The following is a 12101-nucleotide window of genomic DNA, read 5'->3' on the forward strand; positions in this document are numbered from 1 at the left end:
AGCCAGTTTGTCATAAACTTACCCATCATATCTACGTTTTACCTTATCCATATCTTGTTTCACTTGGTTCTATCTCATTCTTTTTCACTGAAATTATACGTAGGCTTATTTTTCCCCATGCCCAAAAAGGGAATATTTTAATTCTGAATTTATTCCACAAAACTTTACATCACTAAATGTGTGTTTATAGGACGCATATAAATTTGTATGAAATTTAAATATGATTATTTTGATTGCTTACATATGAAGCTGAGTAAACATGGCATAAAATTATATTTCCCTTTTGGCTAATGTTCTTTCATTAATTAGTTCTTTGAGGCAGCGGTAGCTGTGCAAGTGGCAGTATTGAAATATTCTCAGTGATTCTGTCATTCTGATAGTACTTTCTCATTTTCTTTTTCTTCTTCTTTTTTTTTTTTTTGGAGGCAGTCTCACTCTGTTGCCCAGGCTGGAGTGTAGTGGCACGATCTTGGTTCACTGCAGCCTCTGCCTCCCAGGTTCAAGTGATTCTTGTGCCTCAGCCTCTTGAATAGCTGGGACTACAGGCATGCACCACCACGCCTGGCTAACTTTTGTATTTTTAGTAGAGACGGGGTTTTGCCATGTTGGCCAGGCTGGTCTCGAACTCCCAACCTCGTGATCTGCCCACCTCAGCCTCCCAAAGTGCTGGGATTACAGGTGTGAGCCACTGCACCCGGCCTTCATTCTCTTTAGATAAAATTATTTGTCTGTATGAAACAGTTGCCTAACTCCATGTTTACTTGATGTCTTAAAACTGTTACTAATTATTTAATCATTCTGCCAATAAAATCAGCGTTGGGATCACAAATCCAAGGAATAGACTCACTCGGTCAGTTTGAAGAATGTTTCAAATAGAAATCAAATCCATGATTTGATTAGATGGTGGAACTTAATTTATATGAGTAAAAGAATTCTTTGTAGGTGCTGATACATGGAGGCCTTCTACAGACACCTAGTGGGAGCTGATTTTTCTGTCTTGCAAACTTGCAACATAGTGGCAGTTGTCCCGAATATTTTATAGCATTACTAATTTGTACTGTAGTTTCAAGTTTTAAACATTTTATATTCTGTTTCATTGATTTGCTTTGTTTTTGTCCCTTTTCCAGTATAGAAATTTAAGTCATCAAATAGACCTCAGGAAACAAACAAACAAAAAAAGCAGAGCATTCTCTTCTATTATACTTACACATCATAGTGAGATATAATATGTTTGCAGCCATTTTTATTTTTTCCTTGTCACCATTCTTTTGCAGTTGACAAATATTTTTGAAGGAGGACCTATCATTAAAGAATGAGTTGATTTCCACTTTGAAAAGCAAAATTGAGGGCTTCCTTTAGTTGATATTTCAGTAAATGAGGAAGTAGGCAGCGTAAGTGGTTTTAATAAGATGATAATGAACATGCATTCCTGGCACATAAACAGCTATGTTTTCTTATACTTTTTCTATTCGTTTCAAGCTGAAAGACCTTTTTCTTGATGTTGATTGTATTTTTTTGTTTATTTTTACCTTCCATTTATTACCTTCATTTTCTGAAACCCTGTGGTATTTGTGACATTTTTCCATGCAGTGTATTCATTTCAGTTGTTATTTTTGGCCTGATTGTTATCTATAACACCTATTATTTATGCTATCCATGGAACATTTCGAAGCCTTCTTATATTTTCATATTGTATAGATGCTCGTGGGTATGAAGACGGATTTAATTGCAACATGAGGTGGAAAATGGATACAATTATTTTGCAACGTGATTTGTGATATTTGATTTAACTTGACTATGACAGAGTTCTGCAACCACTCAGAGGATCAAAACAACTTGCACTTGAAGGCTAGCCTTTCGTTTTTATTTCTACCTTTTTTTTCTTTTTGTGGAAGATGGGGTCTTGCTGTGTTGCCCAGGCTGTTCTTGAACTCCTGGGCTCAAGCAGTTCTCTACAAAAAAAATACACCCCCACCAAAAAAAAATAGCCAGGCAATTGCTTGAACCCAGGCTGGTCTCAAACTCCTGGGCTCAAGCATTCCACCTCCCTAGGCTTCCCAGTGTGCTGGGATTACAGGTGTGAGCCACACCCTGCCCTCATATTCTTTATCTCCTTTTGTTGTTGTTGTTGTTGTTGGCACATATAGTCATTCATTGCTTAATGACAAGAATACGTTCTGAAAAATGCATCGTTAGACAAGTTTGTTTTGTGAACATCACAGAGTGTACTCAAACAAACCTAAATGGTATAGCTTATTGCTGCTAGGCTATAAGCCTGTACAGCATGTTACTGTAATGAATACTGCAGGCAGTTGTAACACAATGGTAAGTATTTGTGTATCTACATATATCTAAACATAGAAAAGGTACAGTAGAAATATGGCATTACAATCATTGAGTGAAACATCGTTATTTGGCACATTACTGTGTTCACTTTTGGCAGGAGGATTAACTTTATTATTATCTATTGATAAATTATTTACTTCATTTTATAGCCAGAAGTCATTTTGAATGTGGTTTAAATTTTTTTAATTCAAAAAATTTTTTATATTTTATTGTGGTTTAATGAGATTTCAAATGTAGTAGATAGGTGATAAATCATTTTTAAGAGAAGTTCCAAGAGTGCTTGGAACAATAGCAGCTCAGTGGGAAAAGGATTTAAAATCTTCAAATTCATTCTTCACCATACTTTTTATTATTAAGGCTTATATTTCATAGCTCCATTTAATTGATTTTGTCAAATGACAAAGAAGTATGTCCTCATTATAAACAAAAAGCACTGTGCCTTTCCTAAATTTTTCAGGTTTTACTTAACTCTATGTAGGGATTCTGTTAAACTAAATATAATAGAGAGAAAAACATTCTGTTTTTGAAGGCGACTTAGCTGATGATCATTGCTTTGTTTGGACCTTAGCAGTTGTTGCATAGTTAATAGTTTGTATGTAGATGAAGACTCATGACTCTAAACCTGTTTAGAGATTAACAGGATTGTTTTGCAGAGGCAAAAAGTGTAATGAAAAATTGGTAATTCTTTTCTAGTTAAGTTGTAGTCTTAAAAATTATCTTTTTATGTTTCAAATTTTAGAAATATGGAAAACTGACAACTTGTACTGGTTGCCGAACACAGTGCAGGTTTTTTGATATGACTCAGTGTATAGGTCCTAATGGATATATGGAGCCATATTGTTCAACTGCTTGTATGAACAGTCACAAGACAAAATATGCAAAATCACAAAGTAAGTTTCACATATTTGGACAGTTAAAAAAACTTTACAACGTAATTAATTTTTGCATAAATACTCTTATTTAATGTTTTTATGCTTGTTTTTAACAGCTTTTTATTTTATATTAATCTTTTTGAAAACTGTTCTAATTATTTTGATTATTCTGTACTACTTTTTTAGTTCTCTTCATGTCTATGTTCTTAACTAAAATTGTTACTCCATCTAAAAAATTACCCAAAACTGAGTTTTTTCTCTATATCTATGTATGTTTTAGTGGCATAATATCAGAGTCTGTTATGACAATATTTTAAAAGTGCACATAATCTTCAGTATTGAAGGTGCAAATAATAATAGTTTATTTTTTAACAGAAACTTCTATGATCTCAGTAGTTAAGATAAAAAAACTTTTTTATTACTTTATAAACAAATCAGATATGTACCTTTTCTTTCCTAGGTTTGGGAATTATTTGCCATTTTTGTAAGCGAAACTCTTTACCTCAATACCAAGCCACAATGCCTGATGGAAAACTGTACAACTTTTGCAATTCCAGTTGTGTGGCTAAATTTCAGGTTTGTCGTTTATTTTGCATAACCCATGCCCCCAATAAAATACACATAGAAAATAATCAGTGTAATATAATATGCTTTATCTTTATTTTATCTTAATTTTTACGTAGCTTGTTGAGGGCCAAATTGGAAGGTGGATATCCTAGTCACAGAATATGTGGCTGTACCAGTTTTCTATTTTAGACTGGATAGTCTAATTGAGATTATAATTATTACTCTGATACAGATTTTGAAGGAAAAGAAATTTTAATATAGTTCAGTGCTGATGTGTAGTTTTTTCTTGTTAGATAGTTTGAATAAAATGTGAACCGTAAGGGGAACTCTTATGTGACAAACGGATAGAGGACCTAGATGTATTTAGCCTAGAAGTCATAAGAATACTTGCTTTCTTCATATGTTAGAAATGGACCATGTAAAGAGGGAATTAGATTTTTTACACTAGGCCTTAATTTAATACAAGATCAGTTTTAGGGAGACATTTTTCATTTTGGTAAATGTAAAGAAAGACTTGCTAACATAGTTTTTCAAATTTGGAGTATGGATAGTCTCAGAAGATAGATTCTTGGAAGCGTTCAAACTTAACCTGGTTGACCACTAGGAAGGAATAGTTTAGAGGGAATTCAAGCATTAGTTAGGTGATACGATTAGGTTTACCTGTTGTGTGTGAAAATTTCAGGGTATTACCCAAAGGTTCAAACCCGTGCATAAAGCCATGCTTCATGAGTTAATTCATCCAACAATTCTGCTTTATTCCAGGTACTGTGCTCTATGTTAATTTATTTAAACTGCAAATATAGTTTCTTAAGTATAATAGTTACTATATCACTTATTAGTATTTAAATTGAGGTGTTTTTGAATTCAAATGAATGTCAGTTTTTGTTAATAGTAATATTTTCACTGAGCTTAGGTGATAAACCACGTTTAAGACTTAACTTGTTATTTCAGAAGTTGGGATCATGGCCATTGATACATCCTTACAGTGGTAGATATTGCTTTTGCCTTGTTGGCTTTTCTTAAACTAGAAATTAAGGAATAATTATTAATTAGAAGAGAGGAAGACAGTGTCTATAGCATGCTACTTGTCAGATCTTGAACTTTGTTTTTTGATATTGTTGGATAAACTAAACTGATAATTGAAAATGTTGTAACTACCCTTTTCATTTAATTGAAACTTGTATCACCCATGATTTGATAAGATCCTCTGTATATGTATATTGTATATTTTAAGATATACAGTTACCCCTCGATATCCATGGGCAAGTGGTACCAGGATCTCCTGCAGATATAAAATTCCAGGATGCCCAAATCCCTTATATAATATGGCATAGTATTTGCATGTAACCTACAGTGCAAGTCTTCCTGTGTACTTTAAATCACATCTAGATAACCCTTAATATCTAATGCCATGTAAATGCTATGTAAAGAGTTGTTATACTGTATTGTTTAGGCAATAATGACAAGAAGAAAATGACTGTACATGTCCATACACGTGCAATCATCTTTTTTTTTTTTTTAATTTTTGATCCTCTGTTGGTTGAATCCATGGATATGTAGGACCGACTGTACTTAATTTAGGCTCTTATTTTGAGGAATACATCCAGATAGGCCTACAGGCAGCTTCATCTCTCTGCATATAAATAATACAAAATTGACAGAAAAGCAACATTTTTCCCTTTATCATAAAGCAAACCATATATTTTGAACTTTATATCTTCATTAGATGTTTTTCCTTTTAAAAGTAAGATAACAGGATAGTATTCCCTCTTAGTCCATTCAGACTGCTATTACAGAATACCTTAGACTGGTAGCTTATAAATAGAAGTTTGTTTCTCATAGTCTGGAGGTTAGTAAGTCCAAGATAAGGCACTGGCAATTTGTTGTCCGTTGAAGATCTATTCCTCATAGATGGTACCTTCTTGCTGTGTCCTCACATGGTGAAGGTAGCGAATGAGCTCCCTCAGGCTTCTGTTATGAGAGTACTGACTGATTAGATCACGAGGGTGGAGCTCTAATGGTCTGATCACCTTTTCAAAGCCCCTACCTCTTCTAATACTGTCACCTTGGGGTTTAGGATTTCAGCCTATGAATTTGTGGGGGAACACCAACATTCAGACTGTAGCATATTCCATTTGTTTTGAAAGACTAGTTAACTTTAATGGGGCTCAAATTTTTTGGAAACGCTAAGAGTAATGTTGGCTTTTATTTTTTAAATTTATTCATCTGATAGTCTTAAATCTGTATATTTTATTTTTCACAAACTTAGTGTTGTACAGTGTATGCAGAAGTTTTAAAAATGGTAGTTTTTTCTCCTTCCACTGTACATTGAATGGCTAATTTTTATTAACCGTTTCATGCATTAAGGTTATATGTAATATATGAGAAATATGGTTTAAAAAATGATAATTAAATACCAGTGTCCTCACCATTCAGATTAGGAATTAGAAAAAATCTGTCAGTGTCCATGTATGCTTATATTGTGTCTTATTCTGTAAATTTTTTTTTTTTGGAGACAGAATCTCACTCTGTCGCCCAGGCTGGGGTGCAGTGGCATGATCTCGGCTCGCTGCAATCTCTGCCTCCTGGGTTCAAGTGATTCTGCCTCAGCTTCCCAAGTAGCTGGGATTACAGGCACCTGCCACCATGCCTAGCTAATTTTTGTATTTTCAGTAGAGACGGACTTTCGCCACATTGGCCAGGCTGGTCTCGAACTCCTGACTTCCAGCGATCCGCCTGCCTCTGCCTCCCAAAGTACTGGGATTACAGGTGTGAGCTATGACGTCCAGTCTGTAAATTGTTTTAACTTTAAAAAAAAAAGGAATAGTAAAATTCCTCTTGTGAATACCAGTGTGTAAATCTTTTTTCTCCTAACTTTGAAGAAGAAGTGATCAATTTTTAAATGTAACATAGGCCGATTTCTTTTCCTCTTTTTTTTTTTTTGTTTTTTGTTTTTTTTCAGATGGAGTCTCGCTCTGTCACCCAGGCTAGAATGCAGTGGTGTGATCTCGGCTCACTGCAACCTCCGCCTCCTGGGTTCAAGTGATTTCCCCTGCCTCAGCCTCCCAAGTAGCTGGGATTACAGGCATGCGCCACCATGCTCAACTAATTTTTTTTTCTTTTTTTTGAGACGGAGTCTCGCTCTGTCGCCCAGGCTGGAGTGCAGTGGCGTGATCTCGGCTCACTGCAAGCTCCGCCTCGTGGGTTCACGCCATTCTCCTGCCTCAACCTCCTGAGTAGCTGGTACTACAGGCACCTGCCACCACCCCCAGCTAATTTTTTGTATTTTTAGTAGAGACGGGGTTTTACCGTGTTAGCCAGGATGGTCTCGATCTCCTGACTTCGTGATCCGCCCGCCTTGGCCTCCCAAAGTGCCGGGATTACAGGCATGAGCTACCACGCCTGGCCTAATTTTTGTAGTTTTAGTAGAGACGGGGTTTTGCCATGTTGACCAGGCTGGTCTCGAACTCCTGACCTTGGGTGATCTGCCCGTCTTGACCTCCCAAAGTGCTAGAATTACAGATGTGAGCCACTGCGCCTGGCCAACATAGGCCTATTTCACTGGTAGACTTGGAATGAAAATTATAGTAGGGATGCAGTGGCACAAAACATTAGTAAATTAGATATTTGATGATTATTGGAGATAGCAATAAGAAGTAGGTTTTTGTTCTTTTTGTTTTTTTAAACTTCTGTTAGTTCAGAACATGGGCAACTTAACCTCACTATTATTTGCTTACTGTTACTTCCTTACATTTTCTTAAGTGAACAGATGATGATTGAATGTATGATTTTTTCTTATTTTAGGTAAATAATAATTCTGTGGTTAAAAATTAAATTTAATTTCAATTTTATAAAACTAACATATACTATAATTTTTAAGGACAAAATTTGGAAATGAGTTTTATGTGCTGAAAAGATATCTAAGCAAGATGTATATTACTTTCTGGACATCGTAGATATATGACAGTAATCACAAATAGAAATTCAAACATACATGTCAGGCTTAGTATCTTTTGTTCTTTGTTTTAGGCTCTAAGTATGCAGTCATCTCCAAATGGCCAGTTTGTAGCGCCAAGTGATATTCAGTTGAAATGCAACTACTGCAAAAATTCCTTTTGTTCAAAACCAGAAATCCTGGAATGGGAGGCAAGTTGTATTTTGTAATGTGTGTTATCTAGTGCTAAAAAGAAAGTCTAGTAAAATAAGTGTTGTATTTCCTCTGGAAACCTATTTCTTGGTAGATAAAAATATGCTTTTCAGATTTTTTTTTATGATTGGATTATTTATTCTCATGTGGGAGTGGAAAACCAACAAAGGATCTATGTCTTTTTAGGTCCAAGAAAAATTACTGAAGTCATATTCCTGATATATTGTATAAGTTCATAATAGTGTACAGAATGTCACTTTGTTTAGCTACGTACCTAGAGCAATTGTCTTTCCTTTTTTTGTCCCATGTTTCTCCCTGTCCTGTATTATCTGAGAACGATATTTTCTATCACTCAGTAGCTGTACATATTAGAATGTATTAGTCATATACTACATTGTCATTTATAAAATGATACAATTCTGTAATTGTTTTTTTTTTTTCTTTTTCTTTTTTTCTCAGAGTCTTGCTGTGTTGCCCAGGCTGGAGTGCAGTGGCACGATCTCGGCTCACTGCAATCTCTGTCTCCTCAGTTGAGGTGATTCTCCTGCCTCAGCGTCCCAAGTAGCTGGGAATACAGGTGGGCACCACCATGCCCAGCTAATTTTTGTATTTTTAGTAGAGACGGGGTTTCACCATGTTGGCCAGGCTGGTCTTGATCTCCAGACCTCAACTGATCCGCCCACCTCAGCCTCCCAAAGTGCTGGGATTACAGGCAAGAGCCACCATGCCCGGCCATAATTGTGTTTTAATAAAACAATAGTGGCCTATGAATCCCACTACAAGTTTATTTTCTTTTCCCTTTTTTCATTAGTTTACTGATTTGCTTTGACATGTCTCCATTAGCAATAACGCTGATGATTGACTTTTATTTCATAAGGGGGCAGTAATAGATGGATACATGGACAAGACTGCCCAGGCTGCCCATTGCTTTCTTGAGCAATGCTTGCCTTTGGCCATTGTTTCTTTTCACTGCTTTAGGGGTGGGGCAGGGTGGGAGGTAGTGCATGGAGTATATGATAAAATGGTATACAAGATTTAGAAGATGTAGTATTAACACTGTTCTTGAGCCAAAATTTATTAGGAGCTGTTGGTGAGTCATTCAGTAACTAAGTCTTAAGTGAAAGGTGGTACCCAGAACTGGATTACATGATTTTTTTCTGTCTTTTTTTTGAGATGGAGTCTCGCTCTGTTGCCCAGGCTGGAGTACAATGGCGTGATCTTGGCTCACTTCAACCTCCACCTCCCAGGTTCAAGCGATTCTCCTGCCTCAGTTTCCCAAGTAGCTGGGATTACAGATGCCTGCCACCACGCCTGGCTAATTTTTGTATTTTTAGTAGAGATGGGGTTTCACCATGTTGGCCAGGCTGGTCTTGAACTCCTGGCCTCAGGCAGTCCGCCCGCCTCAGCCTCCCAAAGTGCTGGGATCACAGGCATGAGCCACCGCACCCAGCCTGGATTACATGATTTCTAAAGTACTTTGGAAACCTGAAATTTCATTTTAACAGTTTAATGACTGGAACATTTTTTAGTTTATTATTTGCTTTGGTGCTGTCTCCAGATCATTTAAACCAATCCCTATTTGAGACTGTTGTTGGCATCCAGTGATGATTTTTAGTGACTGATAACCTTTAAGTAACAGCAGTAAGAATGAAGGCCCAGTAAGAGGTAATAAAGGAGTGATGAGGGAATGAAGAAAGAAATCCATTAGCAAGCATACAGAATAATAGTGTCATATAGAAAATGAAGATCCTGCATACACTGAATTTTGATACTAGATCAAAATGAGGTCCTTTTCACTGCATTTATGTCAATGCTACTCCACTTCTGTAGTTGTTTTGGTGTATTGCTTTTATTTACATGGAGGTTAAGTGTTAGAAGCAGTTAAGAGACACTGCCACACTGAATGAGAGTTGAGCGTGTCCCCCTGGGAGATTGAGAATTCAGTGGTCTCTTTCTCCTCACTCCATGTGGCTTCTTTGTTGCCTTCCTCCTTCTATAAATTACATAGTCATAATGGGGCAACTTTCCACTAATGATTGCCTTACTACTTGAGTTGATTCCCAGACTCCCTCACCTTCCTTATTCTGGTCTTCACATGTCTTTGCTAACTGTAAAGTAAATGGTTTAGACTTAGTCTGTAGCCTGCTCAATAATGAGAGAAAAGCTGCCTCCCTGGAAGTTTTAACTTGTTCATACCTGCTTGGGTTAATATTTGAAAAGTAGCTCTGGCTATTGTGGGTTTGGGCCCAGGAGAAACAAATTATTACTAATCATGTTCCATTCAAGGGAAACAACTCAGTCTCAAGTTCAGCAGCATGCTGTGTGATGGCACCAAATTGAATACTTCATCCATGATACATCTGTTACTATTAAGGTGTGTGGTAGGAATGTGATGGAGCCTACTTGTTTATACTCAACAAAGAATTTTTCTTTTTGACTGAAAATATTATTAGTGCCATAATTTTTATCTTTCTTTAGTTTACCTATGCTGTATTTTCCATCATTTTCTTCCCATTTCTCCAATTATGTTAGCAACACCAGTCTATCATCTTATTTAGTGATACTTTTACTTCCATTAAGTAATTTTAGGGTAGCTAATGGCACTGAATTTTGTGGAGCTATGTTTAAATTTGGCAGTGAATTGGTTAAACTAGGCATCCATGGCCTGTAGGAAATCTATCCCCAAGGATCTTAACATTAAATAGGTAAATGATTTAACTTTGCTTCTGTAAAAGTGGCGTGTTTATTTCTTAAGCTTTTTCTTGAGGTGGTCGTCATATACTTACCAAGGTTCCCATTGTGCATTTAGAACAAAGTGCATCAGTTCTGCAGCAAAACTTGTTCAGATGACTATAAGAAGTTGCATTGCATAGTTACATATTGCGAATACTGTCAAGAGGAGAAGACTCTTCATGAAACAGTAAATTTCTCTGGCGTTAAGAGACCTTTCTGTAGTGAAGGCAAGTTGCATATACAGTGTTGTTCATAACATTTATTGATATTTAATGTTTTTTGCCAAAACAATATATCCAGAGTGGCTGCACAATTTTAATGTAGCTGAACAAAAAAAATTGAGTTTACGTTTCTACTGACTTGTTTCGTTATTTTATATGTGTTTGTAGATCTGGGCTTCAAGATGGTTTTATCTCTAAAAATTTGGTAACCTCTTATTTCATTAAAGTTTTAGAATAAAATAAAAGCATTTTCATGCCATGTTATTTCTAAACCTACATGTTGTGGTCTGAAAGTTGGTTTTCCAAGTGGTTTAAAATTGTTTTCCATTAGCTCCATTTTCCCTGCGCAGCTTACTACCTAACCTGCAAAGGTTTTCAATATGTATACCAGAAAGAAAATCACATATGGCAGTACTAAAATGGGAAGATACTTTTAGGTATTCAATTTGGGGTGCCAGGGAAACACTGGGTTCTGTTTTAGTATGTTCAAGAATTCCCTTTCCTCTTATCTACACTTTTGCTGCTCTGGTGCCAGGCAGCAGATTATACAGATGAATTCAAATTCTAAATCTACTTATCCAGAGATAGGAACTAGGATTGTAGCTATGGGTTTTGGGGTTGTGTTATTCCTGCTCCCAATGTGACATTCTTGCTCTAAGCTGGCTTTCACTTTCTATCTTTCTTTGGTCCATGGCACTGAACTCCCAGCTTTCCTGTCTGCTATCTTCACCTATAATTTTTTAATGAGGAATATTTTTTTCTGGATCTGCTTTTTCTATGGATTCCTGACTGCTAGTTTGGAGTAAGAGAAAGGTGGGAAAATCCTAAATGTCAGCAGTAGAGAATGACAGCAAAATAAAAAGATTTATCAGTTCATTCAACTAGTGCGTTCATTTACAGTCTTAACATGTAATGTAAAGTCATGTCCGTAAGAGGGTGCTGCTTGCTTATAAAACAAAACAAGGCATTCCTATTTAAATTTAATTTTGTACATTTCACCTGGAATGGAAAGTAACCATGTTTCGCTGTTATTTAAGAGTAAAGCTATAATGAAAAATGACAAATCTTACAATGTTTCATTGAAAAGATTGATTCTGAATTAGTCTTTTTACATTTGAGTTGTGCAATGACATTCTTACTGATTCATAAATCTGAACATGCTGATGTTGATTGCTCATATATGTCATTAATTGTCTACCATTTGGATTATATGGA

General features: G+C 36.1%; 1 protein-coding gene across 31 annotated transcripts in view; it reads left to right on the forward strand.

Moving 5' to 3' along the window:
- The window catches only part of ZMYM2 (zinc finger MYM-type containing 2), a 129376-nt gene that overhangs the window by 66108 nt on the left and 51167 nt on the right, over positions 1-12101 (forward strand). For 30 of the 31 annotated variants that reach the window (XR_010150611.1, XR_010150616.1, XR_010150615.1 and 27 more), the window contains 4 exons: positions 3086-3236; positions 3679-3794; positions 7815-7931; positions 10742-10892. Coding sequence is in view for 17 of the 31 variants with exons in the window: in XM_063792417.1 (XP_063648487.1) it covers positions 3086-3236; positions 3679-3794; positions 7815-7931; positions 10742-10892 (535 nt within the window). In the remaining 14 variants the exon portion in view is untranslated. The remainder of the gene's footprint in view (positions 1-3085; positions 3237-3678; positions 3795-7814; positions 7932-10741; positions 10893-12101) is intronic. The other variant, XR_010150622.1, reaches the window with a different exon arrangement.

This window comes from Pan troglodytes, chromosome 14 (genome assembly GCF_028858775.2).
Source record: "Pan troglodytes isolate AG18354 chromosome 14, NHGRI_mPanTro3-v2.0_pri, whole genome shotgun sequence".
NCBI classification, from domain to species: Eukaryota; Metazoa; Chordata; class Mammalia; order Primates; family Hominidae; genus Pan; species Pan troglodytes.